Genomic DNA, 17,025 nt, shown 5'->3' on the forward strand with positions numbered 1-17,025 from the left:
CTCCATCACATTGGTTCATTACTTGTCGGTGCTCTATCCATTAGTTTGTTGTTTCACAGAAATGTGATAGAAAATGTAATAAGGCTTGGTGTCATTTATTTTGTAAAATTCTTTGAAGCCCTCAGAAGGAAGACATTATAGAAGTGCAAAATGTAATTATTAACAAATCCCAATAGTCTTTCTCCTCTGTTCTTCATTGCTTATATCATTTCTCAAATAATTTCACCTGCACAAGTTTCATTATCCAGTTTTAGCACAGTGGGTATTACTAAAACTTTTTTCACATAGTGCCATTCATCCATTCCTTGAGTGAACCTTTTATGTAGCTCTGGGCTCAGATCGAGGGGTTTGGAGGGCGGGAGGGGACTCAGGGCTGGGGCAGGGGGTTGGGGTGTGGGGAGAGGCTCAGGGGTGCACGCTCTGGGCAGCACTTAGCTCAAGCGGCTCCCGGAAGCAGCAGCATGTCCCTCTCAGGCTCCTACACAGAGACGCGTCCAGGTGGTTCTGCATGCTGCCCTGTCTGCAGGCAATGCCCTTGCATCTCCCATTGGAGTGCCAGAGGGGGCCATTGGAGCGCATAGGAGCCGGAGTGGGACCATGTCACTGCTTCCAGGAGCCACATGGTGCAGCCCCTGACCCTGCTCCCCGGTCGGAGCAGGACAAGCCCCAGACCCTGTTCCTCAGTGGGAGCTCGAGGGCTAGCTTAAAATGACTGGCAGGCTGGATGCAGCCCACTGGCCACAGTTTGCCCACCTCTGGTTTAAACAGTTGGTTTTTAAAAGAGGGGATTTATCATTCACAGAAATTCTGTGAGGATTTCCTAATAGACATTCTCCTGCATCATTCTGTAGAGCCCTGCAAATCTGTGGATATCCGTGGACCATTTTTGTGGATTGTGGATCAGATGCAGATACAAATTTTGTATCTGCACAGAGGTCTACTGTTATGGGGTGGTAAGGCACCTAATATGATGTCTCGCCGAGGATTTGCAGGAGGCTTGGCCATCTGCGTGGAGGCCTTGTACCTCTCCTATGGCTCTGGTCTCCAGTGTCTGCAATGAAGCCATTCTTGCAAGGTCCCCTTTTGGCTGCAGCTTCTATAGGGTGCACAGTATTTTTTGTTGCCCTCTAGGAGGATGAAGACACTAGAGCCATTTTTCTGCATGGAGGGGTCTTCCACACACAGATCAAAGCGGCAGCATGATATTGTACCCTCATATAGAAATGTTTTTGCTGTTATTTACAATGTTTATTTCAGAACATTTGGATTTTTCCACTGTCTGCTTTTCCTTTTTTGAAGGATTAGAAAGGATGTCTTGAATCTGTCTCTCCACTTCTCAGAGGAGTCTTCTTATATTTTCATATAGTATTTGTCTTTTATTTAGACCAGCACATAGCCATGTTTCACTGAAATTTCAGCAGTCCTAGTTTTACATAGAGGACTTACAGTTGTGCACAATAACAAGATTGAAATGTCCTTCGGGTGCTGGCAAGCGTAGGCTCTTATCTAACTAATGGCATTTAAGAAAAATAGGCATCAACTTCTGATATACTCAGAAACATTAAATATGAGCAGAACTTCACTAAGCTGCACACTTTATAATACACACAAACATTAGTGGTCTTTGCTCTCTTCCCAGAAAATATATAAATAGAGGAGTACTGTACTGAGGTCTCATTACTAAGAATTTATTTTTTACAAAATATTTGAGCAGTGCATGTTCTTGCACATTATTAAATATCAGAAAAAAAGATGCGTGTCAAAATAAAGGAACAATGTATATTTTATAATACAGGGATCATGAATTAATTTCTTATTTTTCTTTAATTCACACAATTCAGCAGTTTGGAACAGATGCCCCTGTAATTAGGTAAAAAAATGTTGCCATATCTTATATTTTAAGATCTTGAAAAATTCCAAACTACTGTGCGAACTATGTAAAAAAGGAATCCCTTCACCCACCACTGAATCAGCTTCCATTAAAGTGAATTATGGCAGATGTTTAGCAGTGCTGAGAAGCTCTATATAATATTTTTAGCACAGTAAAAAATGACATCTTTCTCCAATGCTGGTAGTGTGGAAATTTACTTAGGCAAAAGGAAGTATTCAAAGAGAAATTTAGCCAAGAAAATGACAATCATTCTTATTTTGGGGGTTATAATGCCTGCAACTGGTTATGAACTTTAGTTTTCTGGTTCTTCCAAGAGACAGTGTCTTGTGAATACAGGGCTAACGTCATGTTACAAATAGTAAATGCATCTTGTAACTCCTTTTCTATTATTATTTTTATTATTTTATTTTAATTGGCATCAACCAATATATACAGATATAAAATGAAGAGCAATAAAATGTTATCAAATCATGAAATGAATTGAGCAAGGATAGTTTTTATTGCAACTCCTTATTTATTTTTTAAATGTCTTGTTGAAATATTTGCTTGTCATGTTGAGAGATCCTGTTTCAAAAAACTACCAATTCCTAAAGAATTAGTGATAGAGGAGAGAGAAGCAAGAACAATTCATATTCATTTGTAACATGCTTCTGATGTAAGCATATATAGCGTTTAGAGAATGCCTTCCTGTAGCTTGTATGTCTTTGTGAAGAAAATTGATTCTTCAGTTGCATTAAAAGCTATTCCCTTTTTTGTGTGCAGTTTTGACAACATTCTGTGCCTTGCTGATTCCTCATCCCTATCTGATATCACCCTTGATGGCAATCCAATAGCTCAGGAGACATGGTACAAAAACACTATTCTCCATCATATGATGCAGCTCCGACAGTTAGATATGAAGAGAATCACGGTAAGGAACTTTCTGAAAAAGTATCAGATGCTGTAAGTATTAAAATTGGTGAATAGGATTGCTGGGTTCTATGTATGGAAAAACTTTTACATTGTATCTACCTCTGAATTCAGATGTAACTTGAACATTACAATATTGTAACTTGTTTTTGTTCTGTACTACACAAGTATGTATTTTTCTTGCTTAACTCTAACACATTTATTTTTATTAAACCATTTTAAAATATTTTTCTTCACCCACACTGTGACAACTGTCCCATGACAATTGTAAAGAATATCAGAGGTGTTTTCTTCTAAACATCGAACAAAGAATGTTATTACAATCAGGAAAATGTATTATCACTAAAACTACTGACTCCTTATTTCAGTGTAGTGCTTCTTCCTAGAACCTTCCCCATCCCACTTGTTCCTGGCTTCCTTCTGCAGAGTTAAGTAACAGTACATGTCCTCACAACCACTATACAGATGAGTTATCACCTGTTAGAAGAACAAGCCCTCTGTTAATACCTTTAAGTAGGCCCACATCCTTGTTGAGTTCCTCAGCTCTGTGACGTCTGATTTCTGCTAGCTTTTTGTCCCATAGTTGTCTTAAAATCCACAGTATTGTTAAGTGCTCAAGTCTCCCCCCCCCAAAAAAAAGAATTGGCCCCTCCAAAACCACGAGATTGGCTTAAAATCATGAGATTTATTTATATCATTCTTGTTATGCGCCTTCTGGTTTTGAGCCTTAAGGTTTCATGTTTTCAAGCTTTTTTCCCACAATCATGAGGACTAAAAATTCACTTTTTTTTTTAAATGAAAGCTGAGTTTCTCACATATATGACTTCAGGAGCTAAGTCTGTAAGAAAAATACCAAATATCATGACGCTCATGATAAAATTGAGTGGGCAACACTGAATTCAGGTGTTCTGATTGGCAACAGCATGTTGCACTGGTATACACTGGGCAATATCTAGCTTGATGTTTCTATGAGTGGATGAGTTTACTTTACACTAACAGGAAAGGTCATTGTCTAACTTCACTTGATGAATAGACCAAAACTCTACTTGGATTGTAATTTTTTCTCTCCTTTATTGTGTGGTCCACCTGACTATCCTGAATTCCCCAGTCTTGCTTTGCCTTGCAGACAACCAATAGGTAGATCTGGTAATTGCTCTTTTCTGGTTAGAAATTCCTTCATTTCTTCTGCAAGAGAATTGAAGAAGATGTTTGTCTGAAAATTATTTATAGTGGGTGCTATTACTGCTGTAGGGGCAAGGTTGCGGAAGATTGGCGAGGAGCTAAGTGGTGGACTGAGTATGTGACTGGATGTAAGCGGAGGATGCAGGCAGTTTCAATGAACTTTGTCAGACAGACCCTGCCAAAAGATATTGTAGCATAACTCAGCATATTTTTGCCTGTAAACAAGTCAGTTTATGTAATAAGCATAAATCTTACATATAAAAATGTAGCCAGCTGTTGACCCCATGTAACCCCGAGATAAGCGCGGAGAACATAGCGCCGCAGAGGACTCCACCCCCTGCGAAATCCTGCCTGGTCAGCTGTCCCGAATGGCCAGAGTCCCCTGCAGCCCCTCCGCACATTTTAGGGGCTCCCTGCGCAGATTGGAGCGTAAGTTCTTCCTTCCTTCAGTAAAGCATAGTTTACTATTCTTAGGCCTGAGTGTCCTCCTTTCGCTGGTATCTTCCCCCCCCCCCCCAGATACTACGGGCACAACTGCATATTCCCCTTCATTTCTGTTTGGCATGTCATCTCTGCTGGCAAAGGTTTTCATTGAAGTGCGAGCAGAGGCTAAGGCTAACATTTTTCAGAAGCACCTAAGTCCTCTTATCTTTCTATGAGACTTAGGCTCCTAAGTCATGTATGGATTGTGAAAATATTACCCTTGGACTGCAAGTGTATATCTCTAGGAGACCAGTTCTAGTTAAGAAAAACAAACCTACCCAATTGTTTAACCTGTAGATAAATCCCATCCCAAGAGAAAGTCTTTAGCTCTTCCCCCCTCAAACTTCAGTTGATAAAATAAACTGAACCTTTTTGGATGACACACTTCGTAAGGTATTTTTTTTCCCCTCAAAGCAGGAAAATGGGCCTTCTCTGCCATCTACCATTGAGAAAAGTAAATCGAAGATATCCTTTTTACAGCAATTTGCAGATGTGTAGAAAATATGTCTAAATTTGAATTGAATACAATGCAGCTTTATAAGTAGGCTTCGCAGAATTCATTTTTTTGTAATTTCGATAATATTGATGTTTTGGTTTTAAGCATTTTTTTTTGTTTTTTATCTATATACATTTTTACAGTTGCGGGAAATTATGGGGTTTGTGTGATGGGGTATACAGACCTCACACTGGGCCCGAAGGAGTTAAAGGCCAATACTGGGCCTAGGTTGTCCTGCCCCTCTAGACCTACAATGTATGCTCTGGCTGCAGGTACAGGTTAAAAAGAAGCTCAGAAATCCAGGCAATTAGAGGGAGAGCAAACAGGCTGGGGAAAAGGCAGGCCGTTCTCCTGAAAGCCACACTGAAGGCTGAGCTTTAGATGGGACCATGGTGCTGGTGAGCCCCACAGGCGGTGCATTCTCTAACCTACCTCTCGCTCACACCTGCTTTTTTTTTTTTTTTTTTTTTTTTTTTTAAAGAACCAGCAGGTCCTGAGAAGCTCTGCTCATTTGAACTCTGTTAAACTTCATATTGTTTGAACTTTAGGGGACCATGCTCCAAGCTGAAGGAGCAGATAGGAAGTGGTCCAGGGTGGCAGACTTGGGTTCTCTATGTGGAGGACTTGTCTGATGCTGTTTCCCACAGGGGCCTGGTCTTGGATCCCATGGAGAGGGTTGGCCCTGGTTCCCCTACCACATCCTGCTTGAGAACTAGCCCATAGGTGGGCTGAGACCACAACACCTCTGGGGTAGGGACCAGGTATTTCTATACTTCCCTCCCCCTCCCTTTTTTTCTGCAGTGAGTGACTGGAAATCTGATACGCTAAGTCCTTACCCACCAGGCCCCCTGAATACCCTATTACCAGGTGGTCAGACAACAAGGGGATAGGCAGTAATTATTTAATGACAATAGATAGTGAGATTCAAAAAGTTAAAGCTTTATAACTGTTAAAACACAAATTGTAAACATTGCGTCAAAATACACAAAATAAATATCCTTAAGTCAAACTCGAATAAATTCTCACGCAGCATTTTTCTTACTTTGCCTATATATAAATTTTGATTATTATCTATGAAAGTATTTTTTGTTGATTTGTGTGTGTACGGTGAAATTGACGTTTACTGACACTTACTGAAAAAAATCTACTCCTTCTAAGCCTACTTACTGGGGAGGAGTTAACCAGAAGGAAATACATGGATTGTACACCATATATGTAATTTGTCCTTCCAACAAAATCTGTGAAGTTAAATACATATATTTTAAAAAGCTTTTCCATGGTTCCCAGCTCCAAATATAGACTTAACAGTTAAATATTTCCAGTAAAACTTCTTTGCCTCTCTTTATTGATCCTAAAGACTTCTATGGCTTGAAATGAACGCAGCTATTATTGCTTGAAAATTTTTCCAGAATAGGGAATTGGTTCTCCTATTTTATTCAGAATGGAATTCCCTCCTGGCACTGTTACATTTTTGCATTGAGAGACCTTCCACCCCTGAAGTGTTCTAGCACTGGTAGGGCAATGCTATGGAAAGACCCAAACAAAATCTCCTTTGCAACTTTGAGAAAAACAGACTTCTCAGGAATTTCCTAATAAACTATTAGAAGAAAGAATCCTGTCCCTTAATTCACATATATTAGGAAACTTAGAAGCTAGTATCAAAAATAATGGGAGATGCACCTTTTTAATCAAGTACCATTTTTACAAAGAGCAGTTGTAGATCAGGATAACTTAAAAAAAAGATTGGCTTCTCTATCTTCTGAGGCGGCATGTCTTTATTCATTCCTGTATTACATCAAATGAAAATGCTATAACTTCCATTAATGAGCAGCATGTTATCTTAAAGATACAGATGATATGAACTTCTTGGGTATTAAAAATGTGCTATTTTATATTTTATATGCATTCAATATCCCTATGAGTTTATAGTTTATATATATATCCCAGGCCATTCTTCAGATTTTTATGATTTAGGTAGTTGCATTTTATTTAGTTCTAATATATTAAAGTATGTTCTTGAACATAAATGCATACATATATAAGACATTTGTTACAGATATTTAAACAGAGCTCTCTGTTTAGAATATTTTTATATAAGACATGCTATGGAAATATGGGTGGACAGCTGTCCTCAACTAGCTAAGCTAGTTCACAGTCTTGGAGTTATAGTCAGTTTATCCTTGGCACTGGATATTCAGGTATTGGCATTCACTTGTAGCACCTCCTTGAATAATAATAATAATAATAATAAACATAAAACAAATAAAATAACCCTAAAGTGGGAGCAGAATGTGCACCCCAGTATGCTCTATTTATCATCCTACTCAGAGCTCATTTGTAATGTTCTCTAGCTTGCCCTACCGCATGGCAATGGGTTCAGCTGCAATTAGTATCTGGAGTGCTACTATCCATGTTATGACATATTAGCATCAGGGGCAGCTGCTAGCATGGTAGAACTACAGATATAGTCACTTTCTTGTTTGTGTGCAACCTTTAATATAAAACATTGGGTGAATGTAACAAAAGCACACAGTAATAAAATGCAAAAATAAGAATCAACAAGGAAATACAAAGAAATCACCATCGCTGTTACAGAATGAAAAGTACACCTGCATCCTCAAGGGTGAGAGTGATTGTCTGGACCTGCAGATAGGGAAAGGACTGTTGCCCCTTTAAGGAAGGTTCCCCCTTCAGCTCTTTAGCCATTTTGGAGTGGGTGGGCAATAGCTGTGAGAAAGCCCAATGGTTCCTGCGCAATAGGAACACAAAAGGGGTCAGGACACAATTGCATGCTGGAAAAGCAGTCCCCATCCTTCCTCCACTGTGATTGGCATAGGACTGTTTTTTGGGGGTCTGCTGTGGGCATCGTGCTAGTTGTTTGTTTGCGACTGGAAGTGAATTTTTTCTTCACTGCCAGATTGGCCAAGAGAGATGGGGTTTTTTCATCTTCCCCACACGAACTGAGGGACCCAGTGGGAATGAATGTAGGGTTCAGATTGTCGCATCTTGGCAGATGTCCATTGCAGATACTTGTTCAATAGAGGTCCTGTCCCTGATAAACTGGAATTGGAAGTGAACTCAGGGGAAGGCATCCCCGAAAGAAGCTGGGAAACACTGTTGGTGTTTCTAATGTCTGATACAAGAAAAAGACACCTCCTTTCTCCAGAGTCTTAGTACTCAGACAAGGAGAGGGTGGTGGGGTCCCACCAATATGCTGGGACGAACTTTGGAGAGGGGAAGGGCTGATGGTAACTCTCTAACAAGGAGATATGAGCTACACTGTACAAAGCATTGCCAGATATTTCTCAGATGAATTATTAAAGGTGTAGCCTAGTTAAATCCCATCCCTCGCGTCGTCTTTTGTCTTCCTGCATGTTCAACCCAATGAAATATTGGACTATTAAGAAAAGAGAGATCAAATCATTGAAAGAACATAGCAGTGAGAAGAATAAAAGAAAGGCAGTTTTAAGATGAGGATTAAAGTATTAGAAGAATAGAGAGACATCCAGGGAAGTAGGGCTAGAAGAAGAAAAGCAATCCTTAGGAATCTTTAGTAAAAGAATGGACAATAGCAAAATTATTAGTGGGTGTCACTTGCTAAATTTTTTTGTGGAAATAATTTAAAGTGTATTGTACTCTATCTCATTTTCCATCGGATACTGTGGTTATGACTTAGTAGTAGTGAAAAGTTTTACAGGATAAGTGTGTCATAAAGTTCCTGTTTATGTCATCTATCCAGTTGCTTTGCGTGCTTTCACATTATTTAAAGCTTAAAATGAATTATTATATTTGTACAGTAGTTTTAACATATCAAGATTTTTTTTTTCAGACTGCCTATATTCTCTGTCAGTGTCTTAAATTTCTGAAAAATGAAAGTGAAAAGTTAAAAGTCTGTTATTTCTTACAGGAGCTTTCTATTTTAGAGCGGAATCCCCCCCCCCCCAAAATCTTTTCTGATGGTTTTGGAAATATTTTCATATAAACACTTCAGGGAGTTATGAAGTAAATAAAATTAAATTAAAAAGTATACTTCTCAAATGTTTGTGTTGGAGAACCTCTTTGCTTTTCACTTCATAGCTCACATTTCTTTTGTTACTTGGAAAATGTGTTCTAAAAATACTGTCTATGAGAATATTTGGATTTCAGTAAACAAGGAACATTTAACCTAATATGGCTCTACTGCGTTATTTAATTGTCCTGATGCGAGACTTAAACATTACCAAATGCCTGTATTTAGGGACAAATGTGTAGTTTCTTGAGCATTAGTAAGTAGCAATGTTATATGAAAAACATAGTTAATATAAAGAACAAGAGTACTTGTGGCACCTTAGAGACTAACAAATTTATTAGAGCATAAGCTTTCGTGGGCTACAGCCCACTTCATTGGATGCATAGAATGGAACATATAGTAAGAAGATATTTATACATACAGAGAACATGAAAAGGTGGAAGTACCCATACCAACTGTAAGAGACTAATTAATTAAGAGGAGCTATTATCAGCAGGGGGAAAAATCTTTTGAAGTGATAACAAGATGGCCCATTTCGGACAGTTGTTCTCTGTATATATAAATATCTTCTTACTATACGTTCCATTCTATGCATCCAATGAAGTGGGCTGTAGCTTCAAATAAATTGTTTGTCTCTAAGGTGCCACATGTACCCGTGTTCTTTTTGCTGATACAGACTAACACGGCTGCTACTCTGAAACCTGTCATAGTTAATATAATTTAGTCAATGGTCTACAGAAAAGACCCTTTGCTTTCTCTCTCTTTAATTCTCTTACTGAGTGAGGTAGTTAAATCACTGGAACAATAGGTGGCAGGAACAGTTTATTAAAATGAATCTTTGGGACTATGATTCAGAATTGAATATCACAGACTCATTTTATTTGTATTTTACTTACCAAAAAAAATTGTGTAAAATTAGTTTCCTACAAAAAGTACTCTCAAATATTTCCAATTACAATGTTGGGATGTAATGAAATAGTATGTTATAAATGCCATCTGAGTAAGAAGAGTACTTAACATATATACAGAACTTTACATTTTCCAAAGCACTGTACAAATGTTAATCTGTAGAAAACACCAAATGTGGTGCTTTATTATCTTCTATATTTTCATTATAGGAATGTGTAAATTTCTGATAGTTTTTCTTTTAACTACTGATTCTGTATAGTTTTTATTTTTGTTTTTGTTTTATTAATGAATTTATTGGTAGAAACATGGTGAAAATATACCAGATAATCTAATATTGTGGTATTAGAATTACAGACTGCAAAAGTGGTGGGAGAGGTTAAGAGAAAACATAGGTCTACAGCAAATTTACGTTTATTCATAACTGATAGCCTTTGATGTAGTATGCAAGGTCCTGGAAAAAATTTTGAAGGAGAAATTAGTTAAGGACATTGAAGTCAATGGTAAATGGGACAAAATACAACATGGTTTTACAAAAGGTAGATCGTGCCAAACCAACCTAATCTCCTTTTTTGAAAAAGTAACAGATTTTTTAGATAAAGGAAATGCAGTGGATCTAATTTACCTAGATTTCAGTAAGGCATTTGATACCGTGCCACATGGGGAATTATTAGTTAAATTGGAGAAGATGGGGATCAATATGAACATCAAAAGGTGGATAAGGAATTGGTTAAAGGGGAGACTGCAACGGGTCCTACTGAAAGGCGAACTGTCAGGTTGGAGCGAGGTTACCAGTGGAGTTCCTCAGGGATCGGTTTTGGGACCAATCTTATTTAATCTTTTTATTACTGACCTTGGCACAAAAAGTGGGAGTGTGCTAATAAAGTTTGCAGATGATACAAAGCTGAGAGGTATTGCCAATTCGGAGAAGGATCGGGATATTATACAGGAGGATCTGGATGACCTTGTAAACTGGAGTAATAGTAATAGGATGAAATTTAATAGTGAGAAGTGTAAGGTTATGCATTTAGGGATTAATAACAAGAATTTTAGCTATAAGTTGGGGACGCATCAATTAGAAGTAACGGAAGAGGAGAAGGACCTTGGAGTATTGGTTGATCATAGGATGACTATGAGCTGCCAATGTGATATGGCTGTGAAAAAAGCTAATGCGGTTTTGGGATGCATCAGGAGAGGCATTTCCAGTAGGGATAAGGAGGTTTTAGTACCGTTATACAAGGCACTGGTGAGACCTCACCTAGAATACTGTGTGCAGTTCTGGTCTCCCATGTTTAAAAAGGATGAATTCAAACTGGAGCAGGTACAGAGAAGGGCTACTAGGATGATCCGAGGAATGGAAAACTTGTCTTATGAAAGGAGACTTAAGGAGCTTGGCTTGTTTAGCCTAACTAAAAGAAGGTTGAGGGGAGATATGATTGCTCTCTATAAATATATCAGAGGGATAAATATAGGAGAGGGAGAGGAATTATTTCAGCTCAGCACCAATGTGGACACAAGAACAAATGGGTATAAACTGGCCACCAGGAAGTTTAGACTTGAAATCAGACGAAGGTTTTTAACCATCAGAGGAGTGAAGTTTTGGAATAACCTTCCAAGGGAAGCAGTGGGGGCAAAAGATCTATCTGGTTTTAAGATTCTACTCGATAAGTTTATGGAGGAGATGGTATGATGGGATAATGGGATTTTGGTAAGTAATTGATCTTTAAATATTCAGGGTAAATAGGCCAAATCCCCTGAGATGGGATATTAGATGGATGGGATCTGAGTTACTATAGAAAATTCTTTCCTGGGTATCTGGCTGGTGAATCTTGCCCATATGCTCAGGGTTTAGCTGATTGCCATATTTGGGGTCGGGAAGGAATTTTCCTCCAGGGCAGATTGGAGAGGCCCTGGAGGTTTTTCGCCTTCCTCTGTAGCATGGGGCATGGTTGACTTGAGGGAGGCTTCTCTGCTCCTTGAAGTCTTTGAACCATGATTTAAGGACTTCAATAGCTCAGACATGGGTGAGGTTTTTCATAGGAGTGGGTGGGTGAGATTCTGTGGCCTGCGCTGTGCAGGAGGTCGGACTAGATGATCAGAATGGTCCCTTCTGACCTTAGTATCTATGAATCTATGATTAGTCTAGTCATAAATGTTCTATATTAGAGCCAATATTTACTGGGGAGTAGATTCTCAGAGGCATTTTATGTTCCAGCTTTGTGCTTTAGAGGATTTTTAGAAAAACTTGCCTCTTAAGTACCTAATCCAACCCATTAAAGTCAATGGAAACACTCCCATTCCCTTTAATGGGGGTTAGATCAGTCACCTAAAGAAAACAAGAGCTATTCACCTCCAACTTTACAACATTTTTCTTATCCCAAAACCTTGGTTGTTGTATCTTTTGGGACTTGTTCTGAGAAGTGATTAGCACAAGTACCTCTCATTGAGAGTTGAGAAGACTTATAACATGTTAGGATCAGGTTTTTAGGCTGCTTGAAGGACAGGGACCATTTCAGATTTTGGCCAGGAGGGGCAACTTTAACTGTGTTTCCAGGGCTACTTTTTAGGCACCTGAAAACTTTAGCGGTTTTTTTTTTTTGCAGATAATAAATTAGAAATTAGCTGACAGCACCACTGTATATAATACCCATATAAAAAAAGTAGGGCTGTCAAGTGATTAAAAAATTAATCGTGATTAATCGTGCTGTTAATAATAGCATACCATTTATTTAAATATTTTTGGGTGATTTCTACATTTTCAAATATAGTGATTTCAATTACAACACAGAATATGAAGTGGACAGTGCTTACTTTATATGTATTTTTATTATGTATATTTGCATTGTAAAAAACAAAAGAAATAGTTTTCAGTTCACTTAATACAAGTACTGTAGTGCAATCTCTTTATCATTAATGTTGAACTTACAAATGTAGAATTATGTACAAAAACCCCCTGCATTCAAAAATAAAACAATGTAAACTTTAGAGCCTACAAGTCCAATCAGTCCTACTTTTTGTTCAGCCAATCTCTCAGACAAACAAGTTTGTTTACATTTAAGAAGATAATGCTGCCTGCTTCTTAATTACAATGTCACCTGAAACTGAGAACAGCTGTTTGCATGGCACTGTTGTAGCCAGTGTCACAAGATATTTACATTCCAGATGTGCTAAAGATTCATATGTCCCTTGATGCTTCAACCACTATTCCAGAGGACATGTGTCCATGCTGATGAAGAGTTCTACTCAATAAAGATCCAAAGCAGTGCAGATGTTCATTTTCATCACCTGAGTCAGATGCCACCAGCAGAAGGTTGATTTTCTTTTTTGGTGGTTCAGGTTCTGTAGTTTCTGCATCGGAGTGTTGCTCTTTTAAGACTTCTGAAAGCAAGCTCCACACCTTGTCCCTGTCAGATTTTGGAAATCACTTCAGAATCTTAAACCTTGGGTTAAGTGCTGTAGCTATCTTTAGAAATTTCACATTGGTACCTTCTTTGCATTTTGTCAAATTTGCAAAGAAAGTGTTCTTAAAACAAACAACGTGCTGGTTCATCATCCGAGACTGCTATAATATGAAATATATGGCAGGATGCAGATAAAAAGAGCAGGAGACATACAATTCTCCCCCAAGGAGTTAAGTCTCAAATTTAATTAACGCATTATTTTTTTTAACGAGCGTCATCAATATGGAAGCACGTCCTCTGGAACAATGGCCGAAGCATGAAGAGGCGCATGAATCTTCATCGCATCTAGCACATAAGTATCTTGCGATGCCAGCTACAACAGTGCCATACGAAGGCCTGTTCTCACTTTCAAGTGACATTGTAATTAAGAAGTGGGCAGCATTATCTCCTGTAAATGCAAACTAACTTGTTTCTCTTAGCGATCGGCTGAATAAGAAGAACTGAGTGAACTTGTAGGCCCTAAAGTTGACATTATTTTGTTTTTGAGTGTAATTATGTAACAAAAAAACCCCTACATTTGTAGGTTCTTTTTCATGATAAAGAGATTGCACTACAGTCCTTGCATGAAGTGAATTGAAAAATACCATTTCTTTTGTTTGTCATTTTTAATCAAAAATAATATGAAGTGAGCACTGTATACTTTCTATTTTGTGTTGTAACTGAAATTGATATATTTGAAAATGTAGAAAACATCCAAAAATATTTAATAAATTTCAATTGGTATTCTATTGTTTAACAGTGTGATTAATCGCAGTTAACTCACGCGATTAATCAACAGCCCTAAAAGAAAAAAAATATACAAACACAAATTAAAGCTATATTTTAAGATTATGTGCAAGTTTAGAACAGAAAACCACATCTGAAAAGCAGAATTCTTTCAACCTCCAGCATTGTGTGTGTACATGCAGGAATGTTTCAACTAAAGAACTGGCACCGCGAACTAATACATTTCCCACTGAAGTGAAGAGGAGGTGGATTATGGGATTTGGAGGAACAGGTTGGGAGAAATCAGCAAAATGAACATGACTGGTCAAACTTCACATTTTAGATGTGTGTATTCAGGGTTGCCAGATTTCTACTGCATTAATTGCCCAAAGACGCTTAAAATCTAGCCCCAATCTATTTATTGAAACAAAGTTGTTTTTATTAACATTGGTCTATACCTTAAAAAGAATCACTATCTAGACTATAATTAAATGATGGATGTTAGCAGCGTGGATCTATAATGAACAAATTTTGGCAGCCAAATCTTGCAAATTCTTCAGATTGGATTGGGTTTATGTGCACAGAAGGTTTTATACAAATAGTTATGAAAATACAAAGGATTAGGTTGGAAGGCGGTTTCTAGTGTGTTGCTGTAAGGATGGTGAGAGTAAATATCATCTCAGTGAAATTCACTGATGCTTCTCAAGTTTGTGAGACTGTTACATCGTTAGAAATGTTAAAGAGTAAGTACAACAGGAGATAAGAATACTTACTAACTGGAAGAGAAGGAGAGACAGCTGTAAAATGGCTATTTGAGGGCAGCAGTTGAGAGCCAGCAGCTCCTCAAAAGATATTCTGGGAAAAAGGTCCTAGAAAAGTGCAACCCCACTCTGGTGAGATTTTGTAAGAGCCAGGCATTCACAGAGGAATTGGTGTTCTTGTATCACAGCCTATGAACCTGACCCAGAGCCCATTGTAAGCAAAGGAAAGACTCTCTCAGACAAGCGGGGCTAAATAGGAAAATGAATGGCCACACTGGGGTACTGCAATTTACTAAAAAATTAGAGAGTTGAATAAAATGGGAACATTTTAAGTGTAATTTAAACAATATTTATGGTGGTTGTAGCTCATACTTGCTTCTTCACACCAGGACTGCTCTTACTGTCTGAAACTACCAAAGCTGGGCTGTCTATGAGGATAATTATTTCCTGAATGTGCCTGGGGAAACAGCCCCCTCCCCCACCTGAGTAGCCTTGTGTCTACTTGTATCACAAGGGGCTTGCTTCTGCTTTTTTTTTTAACAAGTTGACATTGTGATGGGTTCCCCTGAGGGTTGACACCTGGAACTGAGGTGCAGCTGAGCCCTCTGTCTCACCGGTCTGGGTTCCCTCTTTCACTGTGACGTTGTGACAAACTGTGCAGCCCTCCAAGCTTGCACTCACACCAACATCCACATCCCAGCTGTGTTCATGAATGCTCTGGCCAGCCACTCATGAACCCACAATAGAGACACTACAGCCAAAATACTTCCAGCTCCCCAGCCTAAGACCCCAGAGCTGTACCGTGCTGCCCTGGTCAAAACCTGACCGGTATGAATTTATTACCTGGTCCGCCACTTCTACAAAGGAAAGCGGATGTGCGCCAACTCTTGTTCATGAGCTGAAATTTATGCCCTTTGCACTTCAAATAACACACAGTGTTTTAGGTAAAATATAAAATAGATTTATTAACTATAGAAAGATAGCTTTTAAGGGATTATAAGCGATAGCAAACAGATCACAGTAGAAAGAAAAGGAGCACTTGTGGCACCTTAGAGACTAACAAATTTATTTGAGCATAAGCTTTCGTGAGCTATAGCCACAAGTACTTCTTTTCTTTTTGTGAATACAGACTAACACGGCTGCTACTCTGAAACAGATCACAGTAGATTACCATAAGAAATTAAACAAAACCACAATCTAGGCCTAACATACTAGTTAGTATTTGAATCAAGCAGTATCTCACCCAGGTAGATAGTACATGCAAGTTAGCTTTTGCATACACAGGCAGGCTTCCTTCTTTCCTGCCTGGGAACAGCACTTCTCTCCCCCTCCCTCCCCCCTTCAGTCTTGTTCCTCTGGTACTTTCAGGTATAGTGTTGTAGGGAGAGTGAGGTCAAGTCATGATGTCATTTCCCCCTTTTATACCTCCTTCCAACTTGCTGGAAAGCTCTTTTGCTGTGACCTGGGTCAAACAGTTCCCATTGTGTAGTGCTATCTGAGAGGTTTCTGTTGTACACAGTTCCTTGCGCTTGTGTGTACTTCCTCAATAAGCCATTAACATTGTTTGGCCTTTTTTATTTTTGTACTTGAAAGGCTGCTTGTGGGTGTCCTCGGTCTCAACATGTTTTAGTAGCACATACGTAGCATAACTTCACATACAACGATAGCACATACAGTCCAACGAGATATTAATGTCTAACAGATCAAGACTTTTAGAATGATATTTCATAAGGCATGCTTTGTACAAAACGTATCCTAATTATATGACAGTGATGAATATGGGGGTGCCAGGGTGTCACAGACATGTGAAGGTGAGGGGCAGATCATGACGAAATCTGTAGCAAGCATTTTCCAACCGAAGCACGGAGCTTGAGAGCTTCCTTCCCCTCACCACTCCTTCTTCAGCATGTTTGTTTCAGGAATGAAAAAGTGCTGCAGAAGCTCCTAGTCGAGCTATTGGCTCTGCCATATACACCACTACATTCTTTTTGCTGAGCAAATAATAGGCCAGTGAGAGGAGGGCGGAGAGGAGCGACTACTCCTGACTGGTGAGGGGAGGGGGAAGTAGAGCGAGCAACGTCTCTCCCAGATGGTAGTACAAAACTCTGGGGGGGCTGGAACCTCACCCTGTCCCACCTAAATGGTGCCCTTGTTTGAGTAGCAATTTTTTAAGTATCTGAGTCTGTAAAATTGTCTCTTTTTTTTTTTTCTTGGCATTGGCT

The 17,025-nt window shown here is 38.8% G+C and overlaps 1 protein-coding gene across 6 annotated transcripts in view; it reads left to right on the top strand.

Moving 5' to 3' along the window:
- LRRC49 (leucine rich repeat containing 49) overlaps positions 1–17,025 on the top strand; it is a 141,906-nt gene that overhangs the window by 76,517 nt on the left and 48,364 nt on the right. For all 6 annotated transcript variants that reach the window (XM_043494532.1, XM_043494536.1, XM_043494535.1 and 3 more), the window contains one exon: positions 2,654–2,801. In XM_043494532.1, coding sequence (XP_043350467.1) covers positions 2,654–2,801 — 148 coding nt within the window. The remainder of the gene's footprint in view (positions 1–2,653; positions 2,802–17,025) is intronic.

The sequence above is a fragment of the Dermochelys coriacea genome, chromosome 10 (assembly GCF_009764565.3).
Source record: "Dermochelys coriacea isolate rDerCor1 chromosome 10, rDerCor1.pri.v4, whole genome shotgun sequence".
Classification (NCBI taxonomy): Eukaryota; Metazoa; Chordata; order Testudines; family Dermochelyidae; genus Dermochelys; species Dermochelys coriacea.